Source organism: Aspergillus heteromorphus (assembly GCF_003184545.1).
Source record: "Aspergillus heteromorphus CBS 117.55 chromosome Unknown BO70scaffold_13, whole genome shotgun sequence".
Taxonomy (NCBI): domain Eukaryota; kingdom Fungi; phylum Ascomycota; class Eurotiomycetes; order Eurotiales; family Aspergillaceae; genus Aspergillus; species Aspergillus heteromorphus.
In genome coordinates, this window is record NW_020290418.1 from 331,298 (window position 1) to 358,485 (window position 27,188).

General features: G+C 56.3%; 8 protein-coding genes across 8 annotated transcripts; 4 read left to right on the forward strand and 4 right to left on the reverse strand.

Moving 5' to 3' along the window:
- The first annotated feature begins 92 nt into the window (after positions 1-92).
- Positions 93-2,269, forward strand: tim44 (protein translocase subunit TIM44). The gene is made up of 2 exons (XM_025547392.1): positions 93-1,139; positions 1,194-2,269. Exons 1-2 carry the CDS (start codon positions 268-270, stop codon positions 1,867-1,869), a joined length of 1,548 nt encoding a protein of 515 aa, XP_025399152.1. The 5' UTR covers positions 93-267; the 3' UTR covers positions 1,870-2,269.
- Positions 2,270-4,878: 2,609 nt separating this feature from the next.
- Positions 4,879-7,429, forward strand: BO70DRAFT_387427 (RIC1 family protein; the record flags this gene model as incomplete). Its single annotated transcript, XM_025545911.1, has 4 exons — positions 4,879-5,819; positions 5,884-6,151; positions 6,196-6,671; positions 6,718-7,429. Coding segments are annotated over exons 1-4 (2,391 nt in total), but the record flags the coding sequence as incomplete, so codon positions are not given.
- A 241-nt stretch (positions 7,430-7,670) lies between these two features.
- BO70DRAFT_336989 (GTP-binding protein YchF) lies at positions 7,671-11,037 on the reverse strand (the record flags this gene model as incomplete). The annotated part of the gene is made up of 6 exons (XM_025541130.1): positions 7,671-8,092; positions 8,200-8,340; positions 8,652-8,703; positions 9,434-9,980; positions 10,197-10,754; positions 10,963-11,037. The coding sequence occupies 6 exons, from the start codon at positions 11,035-11,037 to the stop codon at positions 7,702-7,704; spliced, it is 1,764 nt and encodes a 587-aa protein (XP_025399154.1). The 3' UTR covers positions 7,671-7,701.
- A 1,016-nt stretch (positions 11,038-12,053) lies between these two features.
- BO70DRAFT_291944 (phosphotransferase family protein) lies at positions 12,054-12,789 on the reverse strand (the record flags this gene model as incomplete). Its single annotated transcript, XM_025539401.1, has 2 exons — positions 12,054-12,297; positions 12,371-12,789. The coding sequence occupies 2 exons, from the start codon at positions 12,787-12,789 to the stop codon at positions 12,054-12,056; spliced, it is 663 nt and encodes a 220-aa protein (XP_025399155.1).
- Positions 12,790-13,315: 526 nt separating this feature from the next.
- Positions 13,316-14,291, forward strand: BO70DRAFT_352961 (DsbA family oxidoreductase; the record flags this gene model as incomplete). The annotated part of the gene is made up of 3 exons (XM_025541816.1): positions 13,316-13,363; positions 13,465-13,609; positions 13,723-14,291. The coding sequence occupies 3 exons, from the start codon at positions 13,316-13,318 to the stop codon at positions 14,289-14,291; spliced, it is 762 nt and encodes a 253-aa protein (XP_025399156.1).
- Positions 14,171-23,343, reverse strand: BO70DRAFT_336994 (uncharacterized protein). The gene is made up of 7 exons (XM_025541131.1): positions 22,939-23,343; positions 22,654-22,879; positions 22,517-22,585; positions 21,587-22,446; positions 20,035-20,075; positions 17,051-17,194; positions 14,171-16,231 (listed from the first exon to the last, which is right to left on the reverse strand). Exons 1-7 carry the CDS (start codon positions 23,125-23,127, stop codon positions 14,455-14,457), a joined length of 3,306 nt encoding a protein of 1,101 aa, XP_025399157.1. The 5' UTR covers positions 23,128-23,343; the 3' UTR covers positions 14,171-14,454.
- A 7-nt stretch (positions 23,344-23,350) lies between these two features.
- BO70DRAFT_406097 (zinc-binding alcohol dehydrogenase family protein) lies at positions 23,351-24,768 on the reverse strand (the record flags this gene model as incomplete). Its single annotated transcript, XM_025547139.1, has 2 exons — positions 23,947-24,768; positions 23,351-23,882 (listed from the first exon to the last, which is right to left on the reverse strand). Exons 1-2 carry the CDS (start codon positions 24,525-24,527, stop codon positions 23,351-23,353), a joined length of 1,113 nt encoding a protein of 370 aa, XP_025399158.1. The 5' UTR covers positions 24,528-24,768.
- Positions 24,721-26,483, forward strand: BO70DRAFT_379853 (uncharacterized protein; the record flags this gene model as incomplete). Its single annotated transcript, XM_025545378.1, has 3 exons — positions 24,721-26,091; positions 26,258-26,285; positions 26,400-26,483. The coding sequence occupies exons 1-3, from the start codon at positions 24,857-24,859 to the stop codon at positions 26,481-26,483; spliced, it is 1,347 nt and encodes a 448-aa protein (XP_025399159.1). The 5' UTR covers positions 24,721-24,856.
- Between the last annotated feature and the right edge of the window lie 705 nt (positions 26,484-27,188).

Here is a 27,188-nt window from a genome sequence, read left to right on the forward strand (position 1 = left end):
GACAAGGCGGCGGAAAAGGGCCGAATTTTCGACGGGCGCTTGGCGGTGGCCGCCGCCGGGATTCTTCCAGCATCTCAACTTTTTTCCCTTCTGGTTCGAGTAACTGCCGACATCGCTTCCTCCTCCTTCTCTTCCTCTCCATCTCTCCGTCTTCCCCATCTCTCCCTCCTCACCACCCACCCCTCCAAACGCGTCTCCCGCCTTCCCCTTGGGGTTGACTCTCACACGAATTTTTGTCCGTCGGGTTTCTGGTTTGTCGTATATAGCATGATCTCGGCTACCAGGATGTCAGCCACCGCGCGGGCGGCCACCTTACGGTCTCAGGTGCCGGGCCTGAAGACGACTCACTCCAGCGCTGCCGTCTCCCAGCGCTCTTTGATTCAGGCCTGCTCGTACGCGACATCGCCCGCGGCTCGGGCCACCCTCCCTTTGAACACCCAGCGCGCGAACCGCCCCGTCTCCCAACTCCTCTCCCCGTACGCTGCTCTCCCGCTGACCAGGTCCTTCCACGTCGCCACCCCCCGCTGGCAACAACAGAAGGGAAAGCAGTCCGAGGAATCTAGCGAGCAGAAGAATGAAGAGAAGAGTGAGGAAGAAAAGCCCAAGGACGAGGACAAGAAGGATGCGCCTCCGCCACCCCACGGTGACAAGTCTCCCTGGCAAGTGTTCAGAGACACCCTTCAGACGGAATTCAAGGCTTCCAAGGAGTGGAACGAGTCGACCAAGGCTCTCGCTTCATCCGCACATGAGTTCTCTGAGAACGAGAACATCAAGCGGGCCCGTGCCGCCTATGAAGCGGCCTCTGGAGCCGCAACCTCCAAGACCACCACCGCGTTGAAGTCGACCGGTCAGGCTATCGGCAAGGGAGCCGCATGGACATGGAACACGCCCGTCGTGAAGGGTGTGAGGAAGGGTGTCAAAGCTACTGGCAGCGGTATTGAGAAGGCCACGAGACCCGTGAGAGAGACCGAGGCTTACAAGACCACCGTCAGCGGCGTGAAGAACGCCATCGATGATGGCAGCAGCTCCCGCTACGGTGGTTGGATTGAAAAGGAGGAGCGCCGCAAGCAGAGGAAGCTGCGTGAAGAACAGGAGGCCAAGTCCGGTCGCCGCCTGGAGCCGATGGTTGAAGATCCTACGTGAGTCATCTTTTTGCAGCTCGGTCGAGCTTTCGACTAACGGTCACTTCACAGCGCCGGAACCAACGTCACGCTTCACAAGGACTCTGCCTGGAAGGAGTCGTGGCGCGATTTCAAGGACTCGAACCCTATGATGCAGAAGCTCTTCACATTGAAGGAGTCCTACAACGAGTCGGAGAATCCTCTGGTCAGCACTGCGCGCAGCATCTCGGACCGTGTTGCCGGGTTCTTCGCTGAGAACGAGACGGCTATGGTCGTCAAGAAGTTCCGGGAAATGGACCCCAACTTCCAGATGGAGTCGTTCCTCCGGGAAATGCGTGAATACATCCTGCCTGAGGTGCTTGACGCCTATGTCAAGGGCGATGTTGAGACCCTGAAGCTGTGGCTCTCCGACGCACAGTTCCACGTCTACGCTGCTCTTGCGCAGCAGTACACCACCGCTGGCCTCAAGTCCGACGGCCGTATCCTTGATATCCGTGGCGTGGACGTCTCCCACGCCCGCATGTTGGATCCCGGTGAGATCCCCGTGTTCGTGGTGACTTGCCGGTCCCAGGAAGTCCACGTCTACAAGAACGTGAAGACCGGCGAGCTGGCCGCGGGCATGGAGGACAAGGTCCAGCTGGTCACCTACGCCATCGGTCTGACGCGGATACCCGAGGATGTCAACAACCCGGAGACCCGCGGATGGAGACTGATCGAGCTGCAGAAGGCTGCTCGGGACTACATCTAAACCCCACCACATCAGACACCCTTCCTCCCTCGATTCTCCTTCTTACCTTTGACGCCCGACGATCATCCCATCTCTGCCTGATTTTTGGCCTATGACGCCTCTATTCTCTTCTCGATTGTTTTGATATCATCCGACTGTACAATATTGATTATTTAAATAGAGACCAGGCGGAACTGGCGCTTCGTGGAATGTCTGTGATAGTAACCTGATTAATCTCGCCGGATGATCTCCCTTTCCGCGGGACTCACCCACCGCGTTGCGGTTCTGTTTGGCCCAAGTGCATCTGAGCATGGGTTGTCCATCTTTCTGTACTTCCTTGGGCGTTCCGGGAGTCTTGTTATCTGATTTGCAATGTCCCCCTCCACTCCTCTGATGATGAAAGTCTTGCATCTGGCTCCGTGTCCAGCTTGTTTCCCCCCTATTTTGTTGTGGTCTCTACTTGCGAAAAGTCTTGACCGAATTCTCGACGTTCTCGTCGATCACCATGAGATTCTGTAAATACACAGAGAAAGAAGAAATTATGTTCCGAAGTTCAAGATGGAGGTCAAGCGTGGCGGTATCTATCCGCTCCTCCGAATTAAGATCATACTTGCAATGCGAGTTTAGTCGAGGTCAATGCGCACTTAGCGACTAACAATGTTTTAGTAAAATCAAGGTTCGAAAATTGGCTAATCATTCCCCTCCTTTACTGCCCTCCGCGTCCAGCACCGCCGCCACCGCCACCGCCCATCATGTTCCGAGCCCTAAGGTTGAGACCCCGTTAGTTTATGGACTAAAACACGGAACTCGTGTCAAACAACTTACATATCGGCAATGCTGGGGTCACTCATAAGGGAGGACATATCCGGCATGCCACCACCACGGCCAAAGTTCTCGGCCATTTGTCTCAGCTGGGGATTGCCCATGAGGTTGCTGAGCATATCTGGGTTGCTCATGAGGTTCTGGGCCATATTGGCGAACATGGGGTTGCTCATGAGAGATCCGAGGTCGGGCATACCGCCGCCGCCGCCGCCACCACCACCACCTCCGAGCATGCTAGCGAGGGACGAGAGATCGGGCATGCCACCAGCACCCCGGGACGCACCAGCAGCATCATCGACGGCATCCGCAGGAGGCTCAGAGGTCTGCTTGGCCTCCTCGATCTTCCTCTTGGTCGTCTCGAGGCCGCGCTTCATGGCCTCACTGCCACCGTTGCCCTCGGCCTCGATACCCTTCTCGTACGCCTCCTTGGCACCGTGGTAATCGGCCAGGTCAAACCGGGCAAGTCCCAGACGGCTCCAGGCCTTGGAGTACTTGGGATCGACGGCGGTGGCGAGCTCAGCATCCTCAGCGGCCTTCTCGTGCTGACCGGCGGCGGAGTAGGCAGCGGCACGGTTGGAGAGGTAGATGGTGTTGGCGGGGGCAATGGCCAGAGCCTGTGTGTACATGTCGATGGCGGTGGTGTAGTCCTTGCGGGCCATGGCGGCATTTCCCTCCGACTTCAGCTTATCGGACTCCGGAGTGGGGGCGCCAGCCTGCTTGGGGCTGTCACCGGCGGGGGCAGACTCGCCCGAGGGCTTGTTCCGAAGCTTCTCATAGACACTGTAGATGCTGGCCAGCGACTGGCCACCCAGGGCATCCTTGACGGCGGCCTCATTTGTCGGGTCGACCTTGAAGGTATCCGCGATGCAGGACTGGGCGATCTCGATGGATTCGGCGTCGTCGGCGGTCAGAGTGCCGTCCTTGAGGCTGGCACCGAGGAAGTCGATGATGGCAAGCGCCAAGCGCTTCTTAGACTCTGTGGGAGCCTAGAGAGACCAACACGTCAGGGGGTATTTCCAGGGGATCGGACATAATCCAAGGGGTAGAGATCTCTTACCATTGTGAGAGGGAGATGGGAATCACAAGGGAGGGAAAAGGGGAAACCGATGCTTATCACGGCAAACTTTCGAGCGTCGCGGGGGTTTTGGATGCGGGGACTTCGGCTGTTTGGCACGTTTGCTTCGGAGCTCCCCTGCACGTGATCCCCCGTGCTTCCGCCGTCCATTCCATACTAGACTATTACTCCTCCTCCTCCTCTTCTGCAGTCATCCTCCCCCTGCATCCTTCGCCGTCAGATCGAGGCTTGGGTGGATAGTATGGTCGGTATTTGTGGGATCGCTTCTGTCCCGAGTCCGACGGTCTAACTTCTCACCATCTCCCCGAAGATGACTCGATGTGAACTCGCTCTACTCCTCCGTGACTCTCGCGCCTGTATCGAGCCATGTACTGGCCCAATGGAGTCCCCCGGGTCTATGCGATCAACGGCCCTGCAATCCCGGTTACACCTTCCGACGATGACGCATCCCTCGAATATGACAGCTCCGCCGAGCAGGAGTTGGCCTTGAGAGAAAATGAGCCCCCGAAGCCCCCGGCTGCGGACGCGGCGTGGGCGGACGAGCCCATTGCCGGGCTCTGTGTCTCCCGGAGCGGATTCATGTTCGCGACGATGACCAGTTCGTCCATCGCCGTCTGGCAAACTAGAGTATGTCTTTGATACCCTTTGAGATGACGCGCATGTGCTGACAGGCGGTTAGCCCACGGCGGTGGTTGCTGCTGTGGCCCGGTCCGCCGCGTCGTTGGGGACCTATGGCACCAATGTAGCTCTGCTGATGCATCCCGATTCGACCATCCTCGTCGTGCAAACCTCCAATGGATACCTTTTGACATACACCATCGCCGTCGGCCCCAATACCCGCGTATACCAGCAGCACTTCGATCACACTAGCTCCACCCGCCGCCAACACCTCACCCGCCTGTCCGAGGAGGAAGAAGCCACTGGAATTAGGGATGTGAGCATTCGCTTCAGGATGGCCATCAAGATAGAATCTGGGGTTGCGAAGGCCCTTGCGCTGGATAATGAGCTTGTTGTGGCAACGGTGAAGCCGGCAGCCATCCAATGCATCCGATGGACGCCAGATGCGAACGGCTCCCAGACCACGTCGGAGCTCCTGAGTCGCATCCTGGGCGTGTCGAAGCGCACATCCATTACGGAGATGGTTTACGATCGTGCCATCAACTTGCTGGTATGGATCACCAACGAGGGGCAAGCGTATGCGGTCCAGCGCATCCCAGAAGGAGCACAGGACCCGGATTCTCCAAAGAAGCTTTTCCAGGGACATTGCTTCCACGACCCCAAGAATGATGGTGAAAAAGCTATGAAAGTTGCTGTCAACGCTCGGTTTTCGCTTCTGACAGTGAATTGCGCCAACGGGGATATTCTCGTCTACACGGCAAAGGACTATATGGGAAACGTGCCTCTCTCGCACAACCTCCAACTACCGGCTTCCCCTACTACTACTGGCAGTCTGTCGTTTATATCCTATTCGCCCGATGGGTATTGCTTGTTTGCCGGTTACGAGCACGGCTGGATGACTTGGAGCGTTTTCGGCAAGCCGGGTGGGAACAGCTTTACAGCGGACCGGTCTCTTGCCAAATCGAACGATGAGGACTGGGTTACCGGTGCCTCTCATGGCTGCTGGATCGGTGGAGGTGCCGAAATCATACTCGCGAGCCAGGATGATCGTCGCTTGTGGATTCTGGAGACGGCGCGGAGTGCTTTGACGGGCTGTTACTCCTCGGCGAATCTGGCCAGAGGGCTCCTGCAGACCGGAACGGAGATCATTCTCTATCGCGGCCACGACCTGCCAGATCTCATGACCATCTCTGGCAAGGACTCACTCTGGCACCACGCACAATACCCCCCCACCTACCTGCACTCCCAGTGGCCCATACGCTCAAGTGTCGTCTCCCAGGATGGGAGGTACGTGGCCATCGCTGGCAGACGTGGGCTGGCACACTATAGCGTGAACAGCGGCCGCTGGAGGGTTTTCGAGGACTCCAAGGTCGAGAACTCGTTTTCCGTGCGGGGTGGCATGTGCTGGTATGGACATATTCTAATTGCCGCTATTGACAATGATGGATCATATGAGGTGCGTTAAGACATGGCATATACCAAAAACGACCAGTGCTGAGGCTAACCTATGCGCCATGCAGCTCCGTCTCTACTCCCGCGAGATGCCCCTGAACAATCAAACGATTTTGCATATAGAATACCTTCCTTCCCCTGTTGTCTTTATTGGGCCGTCGGGCGAAGATTCCCTTCTTGTCTATACATACGATAACATCCTTTACCACTATATCATCAACTCGTCGCACTCTCGGATTACGTTGGTCCCGGTCGGCCAGATCGCATTCCATGGGATAGTGCGAGCACCGACCCGGGTCCGGGCGATCAGCTGGATTTTGCCAGAACACCAGATGCGTGAGTAGATTGCTCTGATAGATGGACTATTCTAATCTCAGTAGGGAACGGTGACCCCTCGCAGGATGTCAAGGTTGCATCGGTGCTTCTGCTGGTTGATGGTAACCTGGTTCTGCTGCAGCCATCGTTGTCGGATGCAGGGGAGCTGAAGTACGACATGCGAGTGGTCTCCCACGAAGTCGAATACTATATTCTGATGCGCGACCAGTTGTCCTTCAACTTTGCGCCCTCCGTGGACGAGTCACAGCCGCCCAGTCCTTCGGTGGAGCGGGCCCTGAACATGTATCACAGCAACCTCTCACTGCGCGACTCTCTCTGGACATTCTGTGGGAAGGAGCTCCTTGCCTGGAGCGACGTACAGGATGTATTGCGCCGGGAAGACGTCGCCAAGCCGCTCGAGGTGCCATTGGACTTTTATCCTTTGTCGGTGCTCCTGAACAAGGGCATCGTGCTCGGAGTGGAGGCAGAGATGACCCAGCGACGCGATGTCACATTCTCTGTGCTGAAGTTCGCTATCCGAGTAAGTGCACCATCCCTTGGATACCAGGGCCGTGCTAACTGTTCAGACACACCTCATTCTTCCCTATTTCCTCCAATACAGCTTGACACACGGCGACATGCCTGCAGCGCTGTCGCTGTGCCAACATTTCTCGCACCTCTCCTACTTTCCACATGCCCTTGAAGTCCTGCTACACCACGTCCTCGACGACGAAGTCGACAACGCGAGCAAAGACAGCAAGATCGATGACCCGGCGCAGAAGCGGGATCCCTTACTCCCGACGGTCATTTCGTTCTTGCAGGCGTCACTGCCTACGACGGTCTACCTGGACATCGTCGTCCAGTGCACGCGCAAGACGGAACTCCGGTCCTGGCGTACGCTATTCACGTATCTGCCTCCTCCGAAGGACCTCTTCGAGCAGGCGCTGAAGCTCAACTCGCTCAAGACAGCGGTGGGCTACCTTCTCGTGCTCCAGGCGTTCGAGGACGAGACTGACGACCACGACTCCCCTATCGAAGACTACGTCGTCCGGCTGATGTACCTCGCGTCGCGGAAGAACGACTGGGAGCTGTGCGCGGAGCTCGCGAGGTTCCTGATCGCGCTCGATGGGTCGGGGGATATGCTCCAGCGGGCAGTGACGCGGGCCGGACTCCGAGACGGGAATCTGGCGGGCACTGGCCTGAACGGGAACGGGTCGGGGACAAGCGTGAAAGGACTCGGGCTGGCGATTCGCACGCCCTCGTGGTCATCGCTATCACCCAGCTCGCCGCTCTCTCCACGTCCGACTGAACCCGACGACCGCCCCTGACCAGACAGACATCAACCGAATCCCCGACCAGCTGCAGCTGCATGTATATAGACCCATACTAGACGCTTAGGAACTTTTTTGACCCCATTCAATGTCATACAATACATCATCAATCATATCTATCTCTCATCCCTCTCCCCTCCTCCACCCCACAGGTATCATTCCAATCATTCCAATCCATTCCATCCCACCCACCCAACCCCTTCCAAAACCCACGATTCAATCAATCAATCAATCAATCAATCAATCCAAATTCATCCTCCAAAGCCCATCACCCAGATAATGCCCCTCATCCATAACCACGCCCTTCCCCTTCTCCTTAATCTCCTCGGTACCGGCCTTCAACATGCCAATGAGACAAACCGTGTCCTTCCCCTCCGCCTTAACAGCGACCACCTCTCCGGCCTTAACCTCATTCTCCTTCTCGGGCAACCAGCCGCCCGCACTCGTCAGGCCGGGCGCCATCAGCGCCGCGCCCGACAGCACGAACCGGATCGCGCCGCGGTCGATCTGCACCGTCGGGATGGCGTCAGGGTACTGGTGCACTAGCTTCAGGTGCGGGATCGGGGGCCCGTCCATCGGTTGGTAGAAGAGGGGGGTTGAGTCGATTGTGTAGAGGGTTGTTCTTTCGGGGCTGTTTTTTTTTGGGGGGGTACGAACGTTGTGTTAGTGTTGTGTTGTTCCCGGGGTTGGGGCGGGGGGTGAAATAGAAGAAAGAGAGCGTTGGGGTAGGGGATGTACAGTTTCACGGCATCCAGCTGCGCCTTCTTCGGCAGGACATCTTCAATGTAAGGCTCGAAACCCGGGTAGGCGTCTAGGAAGCGTTGGCGGAGACCGCGCTGCACCGACGACTTGACTTTCGAGCGGTTGCTCGGGGGGATACTATTGACGTAAGTTGTTAGTATTTCTTTCCTTTTCTTTGTTTGGGGTCGGGGTGGGGTAGGAAGTGTGAGAGATAGAGATGGGTAGAGAGAGGGAGATTGGACTGGATTGGAATGGGTATAGGTTTGGGATATAGGTAGGTAGGTAGGTAGGTAGGTAGGTGTTCGCAGCAGCAGCAGCAGCAGCAGCAAAGATATTCCCGGCCGCGGCGTGGGCGGGGTAAACCACAACCTCCAAAGAAATCGTTCTCAATTTGCAGTGCTGCACCAGGGGACAAGATATGAGCAGTTCTCCACTGCAGACCGACTCACTCTTTCTTGAACATGGTGGTTTGTCGGGGGCGAGGGGGGATGTGTGGGTTGTCTGGAGTATTGACTGCAGCTCTCTATCGCGAATCTTCAGCGGCAGCTGCGGGGAATCGGGAGCGGGTCACGTGGGCGGGTGGGTTGGTGGTTGTTTGCCTTGCGTAGGTGGGGGTGGTTGTTGCCTGAGGGTGTGCTAGATAGTTATGTAGTATGTTGCCGTGATCACTGACTGGTCTGTCTCACTCACTCTCTGGAGTTTGGAGGGATGTTGGTGCTGTGATTCACTGATTTGTGAGTTATAAGTTGTAAGTTGTGGTCATTCATGATTGGGGAAATATGTTCTTGGGTTGGGGGATTGTTGGTTGGTTTAGTTGACTAGTTGGATGTTCATTTGCGAGTTATGAAGGTTACATACAGGTCTGATATTGGAGGTTTGTAGATTTTTAATAGATTTTTTAGATGTTGGTGTTGTTCATGGCAAGTGATTAGTATCGATTGCCGCAGGCGTAGTCAAGGTTTATTCGTCGATAAGACTGCCTGAGGCCTTTGTTACAAAGCCTTGTCAAGAAAAATCTACATACAACCGATGGTTTCCTCTGCTTGGGACTGGGAATATCACCACGTTGATCCGAGAGCACATCCGCTGTGCGTCGTCGCTGACGATTATAATCTCGAAGCAGGTGTAGATTTACATCGTAGGAGACTAGAGCTGATCAAGATATTGAGAATTACGAGAAGACAATGGTAGAGTAACATGAGTGGATTTTTATGCTACATGACTACTTAACCGCGGGCAGCACCAGCCTTGATCAGCAGGACGTCTCCGTCCTCGACCAGGTAATCCTTACCCTTGGTCATGACCTTACCGGCAGCCTTGACGGCGGCTTCATCGCCATACTCACGCAGGGTGGCGTAGTTGTAGACGATGGCCTGGATGAAGGTCTTCTCGAAGTCGGTGTGGATAACACCAGCGGCACCGGGGGCCTTGACGCCCTTGCGGATGGTCCACTGGCGCACCTCGTCGGTACCGGTGGTGAAGAAACTGGCCAGGTTCAGCACCTGACGCATGGTGGTGATCACCTTGGGCAGGGCCGACTTGGTGTTCAGAGACTTGCACTCCTCGAGAGCGGCAGCGTCGGTCTCGAACCGGGTGAGACGTTCCTCGAACGACACGGAGATGGGGATCAGCGAGTCGCCGGGGGAGTTGGTCTTGATCCACTCGAACACCTTGGGCAGGTACTTGTTCTTCTGGCGGATGTAGTCCTTCTCGCTCAGGTTGACCAGGTACACCACCGGCTTGGCGGTGAGCAGCTGGAGAGGGTTGATAGCCTCGACCTAGTCATAGCAAAAGTCAGCGTCTGGTTGCACAATCCAATGACGACGACAGAATATTATGAAGCAAGTGATCAGATTGGACGTAATCTCATGGTACCTCCGTTGGATTATAAAAAGTTGGGGTACTCGACGAGCTGGGTTATTTCGAGCAAAGCTCTTATTCATCATGATAGGGGAATGGGACGGCAAAAAAGGTAAGAAAAAAATCGAACGTACCTCCTTGGGGGACCAATCTCCCTTGCGGACATCGTTACCAGCCCGGAGGAACTCAAGAACCTTGAAGACGTTGGCCTCTTCCTCCTTCAACTTCTTCATCTCCAGGGACTGGCCGCCACGTCTGGTCTGCTTGTTGAGGGCCTCGTAGGCCTTCTCGACGAACTCGATATCCTTGATGCGCAGCTCCTCGCTGATGATGTTGAGATCACGGACGGGGTCGACATCACCCTCGACGTGGATAATCTCGGCATCATCGAAGCAGCGGACGACCTGGAAGATGGCGTCGACGGCACGAATGTGCGACAGGAAGGAGTTACCGAGACCAGCACCGGTCGAGGCACCGCGGGTCAGACCGGCGATATCGTAGACGGTCAAGTTGGCGGGCACCTGCGACTTGGGCTTGTAGTGCTCGCACAGCCAGTCGAAGCGGTCATCGGGGACAATGACACGCGCCTCTTCCGGGTCAATGGTGGCATAGGGGAAGTTGGCGGGGTTACCCAGCGACGACTTGGTGATGGCCTGGAAGAGGGTGGACTTGCCGACGTTGGCGAGACCAACCTAGAGAGAAAAGGTTAAACCATGATCCTCTGGTGAATTTTACATTGCGTGGAATGTGTGGGAAGGAAGAAGAGAAAGAAAAAAAAATGTGGCCGGGGAGGGAGGTTAAATAGTGGCCGGGACAAGCGAGGGAAAAAATAGGGAGGCTGGGAGGCTGGGAGGGGCAGAAAAAAAAAATAGTCAGTCGGTGGGGTCAATGCTCACATACGATACCACTCTTGAGGTTGTTACCAGGACGGCCCAGATGGACCTTCTCTTGAACAACGGCCTTCTTGGGAGGCATTTTGGATTTCTTCTTCTTGCTGGAGGAGTAGGAGCGGCGGGAGAGGAAGAAGAGGGCGGGGACGGAGAGAGCGAGGCGAAGGAGGGGGAGGGGGAGGGGGAGATGCACAGGTGATGGAGGCGCGAGGCCAAAGCAGGGCCAGCTGCGGAGCGACGGGCAAGGCGGAGTGGAAGAGAAAGAAAAAGAATCCCGGCCGCTGAAGGGGGAGACGTGATGACGGCGTCCACTGGGCGTGGACCGAAGAATGAGGGGGAGATGGGAAGAGGTGGGAGAGATGGAAAAAGGGAGTTTACAGTCGCAATTGAGGTGATTCGGTGAGTGGCAGTAGTAATAATCTTAATTGTGCTGGTGCTTGTTACTCGTGGATCGCAAATGACGCTGGTTTGGCTGCAGCGCGTCCCAACGGTACCTTCGACCCATGACGCCCATCCGCGGCGCCGTCCTTCGCTAATTTCGTTGTGCCTTTCTCCACACCGCCCACGTGAGGGAGCAGCCCTGCGGTTGCTGACACAGCCTGAACTGTCATGCCTCAGGCAGGCGCCTCTCTCGGGCTCTGCCAATACACAGTACGCCGTAGAATCGTGATTACGTGGGCTTCAAGCTCATGGCCTGGGATGCGCGCATACTCGCTGAGAAATCGGCCTGCCTTGCTGTTTTCAAAACCAGAAAGACTGACAGACTTGACCCAGTCTGGTGATGATCCGGTTGGGGTGCTCATGATGGTAAATGGAAGGCCAGGATTGTTTTGGAAAGTCGCTCGGAAATTTGAACCAATTTGTTCATAGATTGTCGAATTTCATCATCGCGGAGTGCGGTCCGGTCGAAAAGGCCTTTGATGTATTTGCAAGACGCAACTTGCCTTGATATCTGAGCTATGGCGCTAAGGGTTAGCGGACTTGGACAGGCGCATGTCTTTCATAACGTTGAATGTAAAGTTGACAACCCCCTCTTTGCCCTTGTGAGAGAAGTAATGCTTTTGATTTTTCGACTCCTCTATGTATGCAAACCTAGATTATTCAAGTTATGCATATTCTAATCAAAGCTTTGAAGTTATTGTTCGTATGGATGTATGCTATCTTCAGCCAGCCCCGGGACGGCGGGTGAACAAGATCATGATGTGTAAACACAATGGGCACTTCTTCCCAAATTTCGATACCACAAGCATCTTGGAACCTTTGGACAGCATCCGTGCCTTGAAATGGTCCCGTAATTTCTGGATGACTTGAAAGAACGATCTCGTTTAGTGGTTGCCTACCCAGACTCCCTTTCAATTATTAGTTACGCCTGTTTGATGCAACCGATGAGACTTACCGATAATAGTGTCAGTCCTTACTGTCTTGCTTCAAAGCCCTCCAAGCCTTCAGCCTTCACCATGCGATTGAGTTCCTGGCACACAGAGAGTCTCTCATCTTCATTCATGTCACTCCATCTCTCCTGCAGGGTTTCGCCCTGAATCAATGACATATAGAGAAATGATTGGCCACCATCCTCAATCCAGCCAAAGACGTCCGGGATGGGGATCTGGCCTTTTAGGTGCTTGCTCAACATCAATTGGGTTTGGGCCTCGACGACAGTTACATCGGCGCCGTACTTGACAACAAGGCCTAACGATGAAATCATGACCGGTGGTGGGCGATTGAAGCTTATGTGTTGTGTACCAGCTGACTTCTTGCTGATGGCTCTAACTTCAGATGGTGTCGGAAGAGCAGCCCTTGGGTTTTCCCTGTAAAAGCTGGAGTCTCGGAAGATCATCATCGCCCAGCAAGTCCTCGAAATCAGTGCTTGAAGGATGGTATAGATAGATGGCATCAGACGCAGAGAAGACGGGGCGAGTGAAGTAGAAGAAACCTGTTAAAGAGATGAGAAAGAGGTTGGGTAAGAACATCAGGACAGGTATGTGGAAATAGTCCGCAGGTGCGGGCGCACTTACAGAGTGATAGCATTGCGCTGACGCAACAGATATGATAGTTAGTTAGGCAGCAAATTTCCTTTTCTCATAAATAGCATATGAATTAAGTGTTTGAGCTGTGGCTGATAATCTCCAGTAAGCACAAAGAACCAGGAAGCCGACTAGCCTCGACCAAGTAGCGAATCGTAGTGTTAGACAATTCTCCGAGGCCGAGTTCTTGTGCGAAGGCCAAAGCGAGAGAGAGAGAGAGAGAGACCCGGGGGGATGGAACAGGGGGGGGGGGGGGGGGAGGGCATCTATTTAACCTTGCATATCCTGCGTCCCCCTCCTCCTTTTCCCCATTCCACTCCAAATCCAAACACCAACATCATGACCCTCATCAAGATCTCCATCACCTCAGACCCAGTTTGTCCTTGGGTATGATTGTCTCTACTCTCCTCTCCCCCACTCTTCCACCACTCCACCCCTGTCTCTGCCCACTTCTCTCCCCACTGATCCCTGTCTCACCTCACCGACAGTGCTACATCGCTTACCGCCGCCTACTCAAAGCCATCGCCCTCTTCCAGAAGACCTACCCCGGTGCCCGTAACGATGAAATCCGAATCACCTGGAAACCCTATTTTCTGGACCGCGACGCTCCGATGGAAAGTGTTCCCTATCTTGGTGCGTGCACCGTTGTCTGGCCCATTCTCTCATTATTCCCGATTCCCCCCCCCCTCCGCGCGGCGCTCCCATCTCCAAAAGACGAAAACCAAAACTCATCCCTTTCAAACCAGACCGAATGATCCAGAAACTGGGCGACGCGGACAAAGTACCAGGCGCGCAGGCGCACCTGCGCCGACTAGGCCTCCAAGATGGTATCCAGTTCCGATTCGGGGGCCGCATTGGGAATACGCTGCGCGCGCACCAGTTGATCCTGTGGAGTGAGCTGCAGGACAGCGCGAATGAGCGGCAGACGAGCGAGATCACGAATGCGGTGGTGCAGGCGCTCTTCCAGGCGCATTTTGAAGAGGAACGCGATATCTGTGATGTGGAGACGCTGGTGCGGATCGCCGCGCAGGCGTGTCCGGGGCTGGATGTCGATGGCCTGGGCCTGCGGGCGTGGTTGGAGACCGGCCGCGGGGTGGCGCGGATTGAGTGGCTGGCGGACCAGGCTCGCGCTGAGGGGTTGTTGGGCGTGCCCTACTTCCAGATGGGGGAGGGTGAGGGTGGGAAGACATTGAACGGCGCGCAGGATGTGAATGAGTTTCTGGAGACTTTGGTGGCGTATAAGGAGGGGTCAAGCACCACTACCACCGCCACTGCCACTGCCACTACGGATGAGGCCTTGGGGAATACATGCTAGTAGTTTTTGAATTTTCCGTTCTATATATCGATAGAGGGAGAGTCTTATGTGAGGGGTACTATCCCACTATTCCAACACACACACACACACACACACACACACACACACAAGAACAGAAACAGGAACAGGAACAAGTAGCAATAAGTAACACCATCTAGCTCATTCAGACATCAACAAGGCCACCCAGACAGCCAAACCCACCGTCCGGGTCCGCCCTTTCCTCTTCCCATCCCACGCATCGCCAACACCGCAGTAGCCCCGCGGGGTCATATTTCCGCTTGATGCGGAGCAGATGGGCATAGTTCTCGTCCCCCCACCAGGCGGTCCGCCAGTCGGGGGTGAAGGGATCAGCCTCACTGATGTAGGCGCCACTGCGGGGAGCGAGGCGAGCGAGGCGTTGCGTCACGGACTGGAAATTCCGGACGAAGGCGCGTTTTTCGGCCAGCGTACTGTTCCAGGCCCATTCGGCACTGACCGTGATCATCCAGGTACTGTCTCTCCATGCGGGGGTTGTGGAGGTATTATTATTATTATTATTATCATCATCATTATGATTAGTAGTAGTAGTAGGAGGAGGAGGATTCGATGGCTGGCGGCTCTCGTAGTACGCTGGCGGAGTCGCGAAGAGGGTCGGGGCGTAACCCTCCGCCGCCAGCAGGACCAACTCGTCGAGGAGGCGTGCGGTGTCGTTGGGCTGTTGGAAGAGAGTGGTGGGGATGAGACGATTGGTGGCGAAGCTGGCCGTGCCAACGCCTGCATCGGCGGTGGCGGTCATGTACTCCTGGTAGATGGGATAGAAGTCGGGATAGACGGTCAACGAGACGGAGCCGCCGTCGTGGGCGTCGACGTAGTCGATGACCTCGGCCAGGGAGGCTCGGGCGGCGGGGAGATCGAGGAAGGGATTGGCCATGGCGATGCGGTCCATGGCGTTGGGACCGCCCCAGCCCTGCAGCGACCAGCGACGGGCATGGCGGATGAGGAGGCGGGTGAAGTTAGCATCGGGGGCAGGCAGAGTGAGAGAGGCGAAGACCAACGGCCGCGACGGCTCGACTCGGTGCGTGGATTCCACCACCACGCCGTACGTCGCGCCGCCGCCGCCGCGCAGCGCCCAGAAGAGGTCCTGGTGCTGGCACGCGTTGGCCGTCCGCAACTCCCCATCCGCCGTCACGATCTTGTACTCCAGGACCCGGTCGATCCCCAGCCCGAATTGCGCCGTCAGCAGCCCGTGTCCCCCCGTCATGGCGAATCCCCCCGACACCCCGACCGTGGGCGCCGTGCCCCCGATGAAGGTCACATTGTGCTCGTGCGCAAATCGGTACACCTGGTCGAAGTTCACCCCGGCTCCCACCGTGATGGCGTGGGCGGCTCGGTGCTGCGCGCTGCATCCCGCGGGGACGAAGTCGTTCGGATGGTAGATGAGCTGCTGCATGGGGCGGGTCCATAGGGCCAGCGAGCCGCGGAGACTGCTGCGGCCGCTGTAATCATGCCCGCTGTTCTTGATGCTCAGGGTGACACCGGTCTGTCGGGCAAAAGCAAACGCTGCCTGGACGTCGGCCGCGTCAGTGACCGGGATGTGGTAGTGGGACACGCTCCCCTGGCCGCAGGAGGTCGACGGCGGGTCAACCAGGGGTTCGGTGGGACCCAAGAGACACTGGCGTGTCAGTTGGTCGGTCGAGGCAGCACAGATCTCATTCTGCGCATGCATGAAGCCGCTGTAAAGGTCGGCGCGATAGGCGGCCGACGTGTATTGGGCCTGCACCTCGGAACACTGACTGGGCTGGAACATGGCCAGTCGGCCGTCGTAGCTGTCGAAGCACGGTCGAGCCAGCGGGACCGTCCCCTGCAACCGGCCGTGAAGGGTCGCATTGAGCGTGGCCCAATTCCACTGGGACGAGATGTGGTGGCTGTGGCGGTTCTCCCTCATACCCCAGATTGGCGCGCTGAGAAGAACCACGGGCAGCAGAGTTAAGGGCAACATCATGGTTCAATCAAATTACTTCGCTACAGTTTTTGACATGTGAAAACTCTACCTTCCCTCTACATCTCCCATCCCTAACCCCTATATCGAATACCAAGCAATCAAGAATTCTTTCCCTCAACATCAGGCGCCCGACGAGGCGTGGCGAGGTAGCAGGGGGGTATCGCCGAAAAAGTCGGGCTCGGTACAGTAGCGCCGAAAGTCACCCCCTGATAGGCACATCTGGTTCTTTGTTTCAGTACAAATGAAGGCCCGACTGTTCAAGACGGGCATGCTAGTGGCTAGGGATCGGCGATCCAAGAGTCTTGACAGCAGATAGTTCCCTGCGTAGTTGCGTGGTTGGGATTCCGTGCGTGGGTGGTAGATGCTGCTAGGTATAAAGAGATCCGCGAACCCTAATTCGGGGGAGCATTTCCTCTCCCCCCTCTCATCCCCAGTCGCGCACTCACTTTCCAAAGCCATTTACATCGTCTCCTCTCCTTTCTCCTCCAGCATGTCGCGCTCTGCGCACTTAAACAAGAACAAGCGAAACAATGACCAGCCCAAGAAGCAGGGAGACTCGATCCCGAATCTCCTGGTAGGGTCCGGCCCACCTCCCGGGATGGGCAAAATCAGCACGATGCGCTGGGCAGCCCGACACCCGCCGCAAGACCCCGTCCAGCTTTTCGGCTCCCACCCCAGCCTCAACCCCCTAGCTGGCAAGACAGTCGTCGTGACCGGCTCCAACACCGGTCTGGGCTACCACGCAGCCACCAAATTCGCCGCGCTCGGCGCCGCGCACTTGATCCTGGCGGTGCGCGACCCGGCCAAGGGTGCGGCGGCCAAGCAGCGGATGCTCGCCGCGACGCCCAGCACGCAGACGCGCATCACGGTGGTGCCGCTCGACATGGCGTCCTGGGACTCCGTGCGGACGTTTCCGGATCGACTGCAGGCACCGGAGGTCGGCGTGCAGGCGGTCGATGTGGCGATTCTCAACGCCGGGGTCGCGCCCTCGACATACTGCGTCAATCCCGCCACCGGGTGGGAGGCCGCGCTGCAGGTGAATACCCTCTCCACGGCGCTGCTCGCCATGGGATTGATGCCCCTGCTGCGGGCGGCAGGTGGTGGTGGTGGTGGTCGCCCCGGCCAGCTGACCCTCACGGGCAGTTTCGCGCACCTGTATCTGACCGAGCAGAACCTCCCACCCCGGACGAATGATAGCCAAAACCTCCTAGAGCAGATCTCCTCCCCTCGCTTCTTCAATGTCGAAACCTCGTACGCCGTCCTGAAGCTCCTAACCATGTATGTCATGGAAGGCTTGGTGCAGGACTATGCCCCCAGCGGGGAGGTCATCGTTAACGTGGCCTGTCCTGGGCTGTGTGCCACTGACTTGGGCCGTGACTTTCCGTGGTATATGGTGCTGCCCAGCAAGCTGATGCAGCAGTTCTGTGCTCGCTCCGCCGAAGAAGGCAGTCGCTCCTTGGTCACTGCCACGCTGTTGGGGCCGGTCGGTCATGGGAAGTTCTGGACGAACGACGTTTTCACCGAGTGAGTTGTCCCTGTTTTTTTGTTTTTTCTTTCTTTGTCCAAGTGACCTTCAAACTGACTACTGAATCTGGGGCAAATTAGACCCGGCCCGATGGTGACCAGTCCGGAGGGGAAGCAAATGCAGGCGCAGATTTGGCGGGAAATCGTGGAGGTGTGTAAGCTGCAATTGGATTTCTAGACGCATAGGGGGATGAATGTAGGAAGGATGGAGGTGTACAGAAGTTATTGTTCAGTTGATTACTACTACGTTCAGTAGGCGGGCTCTTTCCCTCCGACCACGGTCTCGTCCACAGCCAAGCTCCTTTTCATTTAAGCCCCCCGTATGGTCTTTCTGCAAATGATCTGCTTCGGTTCACTCCACTCCCCGTGACATTCACATCAGACCAGAAGTCATGGAACGAGGTTTTGCGTGTCCCTCCATCTTCCTGTACGTAGCCTAGTGAACTTCATCGAAGATCTTCCACTTCCCGTGGATCAACCAACCAACCTGCTTGCCCGCCCGCCAATCTTACCAGGTAAGCTGACCCAGCGTGACCCGAATATTGTCTAGAATCTGCTTCACCGACGACGCACCCCCGCCAGCCTCCGGGGATGATCCCAAGTCATTGCGCTTCAGAATCACCTCGAGCAAGGCGGAGGCGAGCCCATGGTCCAGGATTCCTCTGCTCCCGCTGCGGCGGGGGCCACCGTCGGGATCGCCAGCCTCCGTCGTCGTCGTCGTCGCCGTCGCCGCGTGCGATGAAACCAGCGAAATCCCCAAGATCCCCTCAACCCGACCCAGCATCTTGGAGATGAGCTGCAGAAGGATGGCCAGCTGCAGGTCCCCATGGCTGTTCAGGTCGAATCCGCCGACGTGGAGACCGGGCAGCACCGAGGGGATCGATGCGTGGGAGGTGGGGGTGGATGCGGGGGAAGAGGACGATGAGGAAGACGAGGCGCAGGCGGGCGGGAGGGAAGGGGTGGCTACGCAGGTAGTGTGAACGCGATGCAGGATGGTGCCGTAGATGTGGAGGAGCCAGATGTAGCAGGTGAGAATGATCATGGTGGTGGGCATGTCGACGCCGGACGCGGGAGGAGCGGGTAGCGGCAGGGCGGGGATGGAGTGCCCCGAAGCCATGTCCACGGGGGCGCTTTCGTGGAGGTCTTCCCAATATTCCGAGTACGAACAATCCGAGTCGTTCGCCGGCGACGAGGGCGCACAAAAGTCCGAGGCGGCGGCGGAGGCGGCGGAGACCGGCACGGGCACGGACGAAGGCGTCAGGGACAGCTGTAAATAACGGAGGATATTGAAAAAGGACTGGGTGAGCTCCAAGGCTCGACCGATGCTGTTCTGCATGCGAGGCTCGGACGGCCCTTTCCTGTGATCGGGCCATGTCGAGAACGAGGACAGCGTTTCCTCCAGCGGGATGGATTGGATCTTGTTGGCATCGCGCAGGATCTGGGAGCTTAGTTCGGACAGGCAGTGGAGACAGTCCTCCTTACTTCCCAGCAACGCCGGCGCGCCACTCGGTGGATGATGAAGACCGGGTTGTGGTGTCTGGTCCGCTGCCGTCTGCGCGGCGGCGCTCGTGGTGGTTGAGTCTGGATCCTCCTCGAAGAGCATGTCTATGAACTGATCGTCTTGATGACCATGGACTTCTGAGCTCAGTCTCATGCCAAAGCCAAGGGACTCCACTCCGAACTCCCTCGACTTGGCTGCAGCCGAGCTGGGATTATTGGCCATACTCAGACCGGGACCCATTGCCAGACCGTCATGGTGTTGTTCTGCAGCGCCAGAATGGAAGCCCGGATCTAGAAATAGCTTTCGTTTTGCCGGGACCGTCTCCAAAGGGGGCGCGGACACAGTGAAGGACGAGCCCGTGGTGGGCATGGTGGATTCATAGATGCGATCCGAGCCCGCCCGCCGATTGTACAGCGGAGAGTGGGATGTGCCATGTGTCCCCGACTGAGCCTGCAACCCCTGCGGTTGTCGGCTCTCCAGCAGCTGCCTGCGTTGGCCGTAGGAGAGACTGTTGGTACACTCGGTTCCGGCCTTCAGGCAGCGCTCGCACGGGTTCATGGCATGCCGACTGTTGTCTCCGGTCTTGAACGGTCTCACACAGCGCAGTTTCTGGCCTCTGCACCTATCGCATGCAATACGACGGGCCTCGGGGTTCATGGTGAAGGCTGTGGGACTATTGCTCTGCTTCTGAATGTGGCCAACTTCTACTTATCAGGTATCATGATCCAGGTCCGAACAACCGCGCTCCTCGTGATTGAAAGTAATGTGCTGGAGCATGCTACCAATGAAGAGATAGATTCTGATATCGGTCTCGCTGCGTGGCTCGCTGTGGGTGGCTCTCCAGGACACGAAGGAGAGCAAACAAACGCGAGGGGAAAGGGGTGGGGGGAGGCATGAACAGGAGAGGAGAGGGCGAGGGCTTGGCCAGGCCAGGCGCAGAAAACAGACATTAAATCCGACCAGAACACTGATCTTACAAACAATCACAGTGGCATCATATTCTGTCCCTGTCAGCTGAAAAGGAGGGTCGGAGGATTTACGTTTGATGGTTGTCTTTGTAATAATATTACATCGTACATCCTGGAAGATTGTCTCAGCCCTCGGGGAGGTTGACTATCGAACTATCCCCGACACCAAACAGGCAGGCCAATGAAGCTAAGAGGCTTGTTGGAAGGATGGAACGATTGAAGGCTGTCTAGGGACGTGCCATATCAGCCTCTCCAACAAGCCCTGGCAGGCTAGCGTGCCAGGGCACGCGACTGCGGCCATGCTGACTGTCTTCTCCAGCCACCGAGGATCCTGTCGCCTTACATCGTCTCCCTGTAGGACCGAGTATGCCGAGAGAAGTCCCCATCATAGCTAGAGAAGAATGCAGACAGATAGATGCCTCTGTACTCGGTAGTAGTCTGTACGTCGCCTTTTCGGGGAAGGGTCTAGGGTACCCACGATAACACGGTGTCGTGGCAGTGGGGCCATTCCAATAATCCCTGTACGGAGCAGACGGGGACAGAACTTATGATAATGATACAGTAATGGCAACAGAGTGGCGACGTACATCCCCACAAGACAGTCAGGGCGGTTAAAAGTAATGTAGAAAAACAATGCAGGCGCAGGGACCTACGAGCACCCGCCGCCAACCAATTAAGCGGCCTTTTATGTGGAGCCCAGCGCATCTTGCCATTTTTATAACATCCATGCTTTTATTATCTTACTACTAGGTTGATTGTCTGTATTGCCTGCATTGCTTATGTTGCCTGCAGACCATCTGCAGACTAACTACTACTTATCTAGTACCAGCTGGTCAATTGAGCCTTACCGCCTCAGGCAAACACTGATGGGAGCTAGCCTAGGTAGGTTGGCGGTGAGGGTGCCTTCATATTATCATTCTTGTTCGTTCAGCCGGCAGTCATCCATTCCACAACTAAAAAGCCAAAAGTGGTCATGACAAGACTACTTATTTCCCACCGGAGATGTGTGGCTACTCCACACAATTGAGCGAGCTCTCCAACATTCCCTGCCTCTCTTCTGTACTGCTGACGACGGCTGACGGCTGACGGCTGACGCCATGTCCAAGATCCACCCCCCTGCCTGGCAAGCAAGTTCGCGTGCTTACTTGGCTGCCCCGACTTTTTCGGTGCCCCTTCGCCTCCGAACGAGGAGTTGCGCCTGCTGGTTCGGCATGATGGTGAAATCATGGTGCTGATCTGGGGGCCGGCCCGTCCCCTCCGCGAATCGAAACTCATACCGCAGCAGGAGCTCCACGAGAATGATCTTGAGTTCGTGCGCGACCAGGAAGCGCCCCGGACACGCATGGAACCCCGCCCCGAAATTGGTGGACTGGTTGGACACCGTCGCAAAGTGGAACTTGCTCGCATCCCCATCCCTTCGCATGTGGTAGAACCGAAGACCGTCGAAGACATCGGGTTGAGGGTAGACATCGGGGTCGTGGGTGAGCTCGTCGGTCGGGAAGCTCAGATGGGTGTTGGCAGGGAGGCGCACTCCGTCGTGGAAGGTGAAGGGCTTCACCGTCGATCGCTGGACGGTGACATGTCCCACCGGATGCAGGCGCTGGCTCTCCTTCATGAAACTGTCGAGTTTGCGCAGCTTGGCCAGACTCTGTTTGGACCATTCAGGGGAGTCGGCCAATACCTGGTGGATCTCCTCCAGCAGCTCGGGGATGTAGTCCGAGTGCGCGATCAGATCGTACATCATCGAGACGACTGTGGCACTCGTACTGTGAATGCCCGCCATGTAAAGAAACAAGAGCCCATCGGCAATCTCTGCGGGGCTCGTGACCTGGCCGTCGTGATTGCCATTGTCGATGAGCCATTGCACTGCATCGCGGTGTTTTTCGGTGTGACTATTGGTGGCAATGCGCTCGCGATAGAGAGGCTCGATCATCCGGGCTGCCCGTTTGCGGAGCGTCAACAGGTCCTTTCGCCTCCGATAGGTCCAGGGAGCCAGCCATTGCCACCGTGCAGAATAGGAGGCTCGGATTTCCATCGCCGATTTCATGATGCCCGTGGTATTGGCGATTGTGAGTTGGATCCACTCGGGGTCGCTGCAGAGCTTCGGTCCGACCAAGACTCGTCCGGTCATTCGGGCGACAAGCGGAAGGGAGACCTCCCAAGGCTTCAGAGGCGTCCAATCTGCAAGGGTCCATGGTTGTCAGTGGGGTTGCTTCGGGGATGTCTGTCAGAGAGCGAGTGCAGCCCCTACCCGTGCTTTCTGGAATCACTGTTCCAAGGGCGTCGAGGCACTCTTCCTTCAGTCCCCCGACCAACTCCCCTGTTTTACAACGTCACAAGATTAGCACATCACCTAGGAACTTCCACTTTCGGTGCAAAATAGTCTACCTAGGTTCTTGTTGAGGTCAATGCGGGTGACATTTGTTGCCGCCAGGGATGGAAGCGCCGATCCGCTATATTCCAACAAGAAAGACTGAATCGCGTGCAATGGGAAGCTCAATTCGGTCTCCGGCGCGTTCTTTACCTCGTCCAAATACTTGCTTGGTATAATCACCTGAGGGCTTCCCTCGTCGATTGGGTTGCGGATGCGGAACGCGATTCCGTTCTTAGTGTACTGTTGGCGAAGGTCAAAGACAAGCCCGTATACAAGAGGGTCAATCACCCCAGACTGACCTTCAAATATCCTTGGTGCATAATTTCCTTGGTCCGCATGACGTAGTTTGCCTGCGTGTCATCGCGATCAAACTTCACCAGAGGAATGTGTGGAAGACCGCGCTGCCGTTGCAACTTTCTGCTGGAAAGGAAAGAGTGAAGCACCAAGACCGCGGCGAGGGCAAGAATGAGATACATTGTCAACGCCATGGTCGAAATGCGTAGACCGATGATAAGTGTTGAAATGGGGTTGCCGCTGTGGTTTATATGTATGGGGGCCGATACTACTACTCGACTACAATTCGGGCCACATTCGGGATTCCTCCAGTTTGGATTCACCGACTCCGATCCTGCCCCTTGCGGTCATGAATACATCACCCGAAAGCACAGAGTTCATCTTCGGACTAACTCGATACACACAGTCATCCAAGGGTCACGGATCCCCCAGGAAAACCACCAATTTTTGCGCCGAGATACTTCTCGATTTCAGCAGTTCTAACCCATTGAGGACCCCCTGCCAACCCCCCTCTATAACTCGAATGGGGTGGGATTTGAGCCGGTTGCTATCAAAAAGCCTTTGAACCTGGCGATAGTACTCAATCCCAAAACGACGTTTGTCCGGATCAGCCTCGCTCCCATAACCGTTTCCTAGTGGAATTTCCTTGCCAATAATGGTGGACCCCATGATGAAAGTAGGATCCACCGTGGGTCGTGTGTGGTTCATTGGCTGCCACACCTCCAATGCAATGTATCGGCCACCGGCCCGTCCGATGCTCTGATAGCACAGGCGTTGTGTCTTGGCTTCGGTCATAGGATCTAATGCCAGTTCCAGGTTATTGTCTGTATCGGCCAGGATGTCTTGTGCACAGGTGGGCGAACGATAGTCGTAGACCATCTCGGCACCGTACGAGCGCACGAGGTCGAAATTTGCGGGCGAGCAAGTGGTCAGGGGGATATGGCCGTAGCTGGAAAGAGAAGATTGATTAGAACAGGAAGAGAGAAGGCCGTGGCAGCCCAGATGGGACGCACATTCGCAGTAACTGTATGGCCAAAGTTCCCACCGAAGTACTGCCCGCATAGACCAGAACCTGCTCTGGCTCCATCGCAGGCTCATCGGGACTGCCTTGCAGGCCCATCCCGCCTCCCCAGAAGAGGGAGAGGCCAATGGTCGCAATTCCACTCGCACCAAAGGCCGCCGCATTCGCCCACCCCATATCGGGGGGCTTCTTGAAAAGCAGTTCTGGATCCGCGCGGACGTACTGGGCAAATGACCCCGATTCCGGGTCTATGGCGTTGGCTCCATGGCATGCTCCGAAAACCGCATCTCCAATCTGCCAGCGTGGCTGCGATGCGAGCCCGGCCACCGCGGGTCCGATGGCGACGATTATCCCCGCGAAGTCGGTACCGTTCACCACTCCCTTGCACGGGAATTGATGGGGCATCTTGTAATCGCACGGGTTGAGAGCCACAGCGACGACGCGCACCAGCATTCGATCCGGAGGCACATGAGGCAAAGGAACTGCGTGGGTGATTTCGAGAGCTCCGCCGTGGGTTTGCAGGATCGCGGTTTGGGTCCGAGGAAGGTTGGCCGGAAGCTGGGTGACGGCCATGATGACGGGATTGACCCTTCCCCACGATGTGGCGTGGCAGCAGCTGAGGTCTCCAGGGACTGGATATTGTCAAACGGTACAGCAAGCCTCCAGGCCGTGAGTTTGGGGGGGGGGAAGATATCCTGGAGGGGGTCGGCCCGACGCCGGAGGTAGGGTTCGGCGTGCAGTCGGGGTCATACTACAGCCCCGACTCGAATGATATGATATGGGCCCCGAGACCGACCATGCTGGACCTTACGACAAGTGAAAAGACAGTGTAAGATTCTATCCCCGCAGAACACTACTCCCCCAACTCCATTTTGATCCCCCTCACTGCAAAACTTCACACCATGATGAACGCAGCTAGATCTCTCCATCTCTTTGCGCTCGTACACGCCATCCGTCTGGCCCAGGCCTGGGAATACACATTTCCTGAGAATTGGCCGCTCAATTGGACGCCGCAATTGCAGGAGACCCCGGTCGTAGCAGACGTCTGCACCACCAGTCATCTCACTGCGTACGAGACCGCCGCCCCCGGGAGCGAGATTTGGCTCTCAACAAGTCCGTTGGACGACTTCGAAGCCCCCAAGATCCTCCCGCTCAACTCAAGTAGCGGGGAGCAATGGGAATTTGATGGGGTCTCGGATGATGGCATGAATGCGTTCATCTTCGGGCTCTATCGCGATCCCGGTCTGTCCCTCATGGGGACGGGCAATCTACGCATCTCGGCCGAGCTGGCCTACGCCAACGGCACCCGCTGGGGACGGGTCGACTACGCCAGCGATTCGGTCGTGGAGTCGTGCCCCCACGGAACCAAAGGGGCGTGGACCGGATCGGACTTCAGCTACCGCTTTGAGATCTCCAAGGACATGAGCCGCGTCAAGCTGGAAGTCGACACCCCCGACCTCAAGGGTATCATCTTCCTGAAGTCAAAGACTCTGCCCCGGTATGCAGACGCGTCGACCTGGCCGTCGGAGAACGCGTCCACGGCGATCGCCCCGCATTTCCACTGGGTGGAGCCGATCCCCGTCGGGGACGTGCAGGTGGATCTGGTGGCCAAGGGCCAGCGATTCGCGTGGCAGGGCTTGGGCGGTCACAATCGACTGTGGTCCCCGTTCAACTGGTTTACCTGTCTCAAGGCCATGAACGCAGTGCGGATGACGGCGGGGCCGTATTCTCTGTCCTACATGCGATTCACCTCGCGCATCGCGGACGGGCAGGACTTCACCTCCGTGCTGCTCATGCACGGCGCAGAGAAGATCTTCAGCTCCACCCTGGGCCACGCGTCGCCGGTGGACGACTACGTCCTCATGACCAAGACATATGGCGGCGCGGTCACAGGCACCTTGCGCGATAAGGTCACCGGCTACGAGCTCGAGTTGGTCTCCCCCGCCCGGAATCAGCATTGGACCTTCATCATCGAGCATCAGAACATCGCTTTCGAGTATCTGGTCGGGAAAGGACGCGGTGGAAGCGGGTTTTCCAGCAGCTCCAGTGGAGGCCCCGTCGGCTTGGAGCAATTCAGAGGGGTGGCCCTGACCGAAGCACTCAACTTCCCGGACAGTTCGCCACTTTTCAAAAATCAGTATGCATGATGAAAATTGCTGTCTTACTATTGTGAGGACTGTGGATAATCTCGGGGTCGGAACTATGGGCGGCTTCAAGAAGATCTGGTAACCTACTTTTCATCTGTGATCCATAGGCCAGGGTGAATTTAGCCGATCTATGGCGCATGCCTATACTCTTTCTAGATATTTCCTGTTCTACGTCCCGTTAACCGTAGGTAGTCAATGACAGGTATTCTTGCAAAATAGCTATCTTCCGAGCTATATAGTCGATTCTTGGTCATTTTATATTCGTCTTGTCGTTTTCGTAATTCTACTAACCACACAGTGTTGTTGCAACTGGTGCACCTCTATGACTAGAAGGATGTCGAAACACCTTTTAAGTCTAGGGGGGGTACCGGGCAACTTCTGACAAGTGTTCAATGTCTTGATGATATACTCCATATATCGTTAAATTTGTGAAGGTAGATAAGGTTTACAATTTATATCACAATGGTAATGGCTGGCGTATGTGTGGCCTGGAGAACCCTCTATAAGAGAAGAGTAACTAGTGAACCAACTCTTCATACAGTCAGACTGCCATATCAGGCTTTGGCAGTAAGGATTCCAATATAGGGCTCCTGAAATCTTAGGCTTGCAAGGGATTCACACCAGTGCGAAAGACAAGCGCACCTGGCTCACTCACAGGTGTAAAGGCATTCCGGACGACAGACCCGCAGGTTATATCGGAATAGATGCATCAAATCTCCACCCTCTCTGGGTGTGCCGACACCTTCCTGGTCGAGTGGTTCTGTTTGACTGGTTGCGACATCTTCGGGGTCTCGCCCGAACCCGGCCCGAGAGCCCCGAAACTACATCCTGGCAGCAAACATAGAATGATAGGAGGGCCAACTTCTACATCCCCAGGTAATATGCCAGTTCGGGCACCGCTAACCCAGAAGCGTATCACTTCATCGACAGTTGTATACAGTATTCTTTGGATCTTTCACCCCCCCACCTCAAACTCTTCCCTTTATGCTTGGTCGATTTCAACTTCAGAGCAAGATGTTGCTAGACTTTGACATTCTGGAACAGATTACCATTGTCCGCCAGACTCTGGCTCCGTTGCGACTCAGCA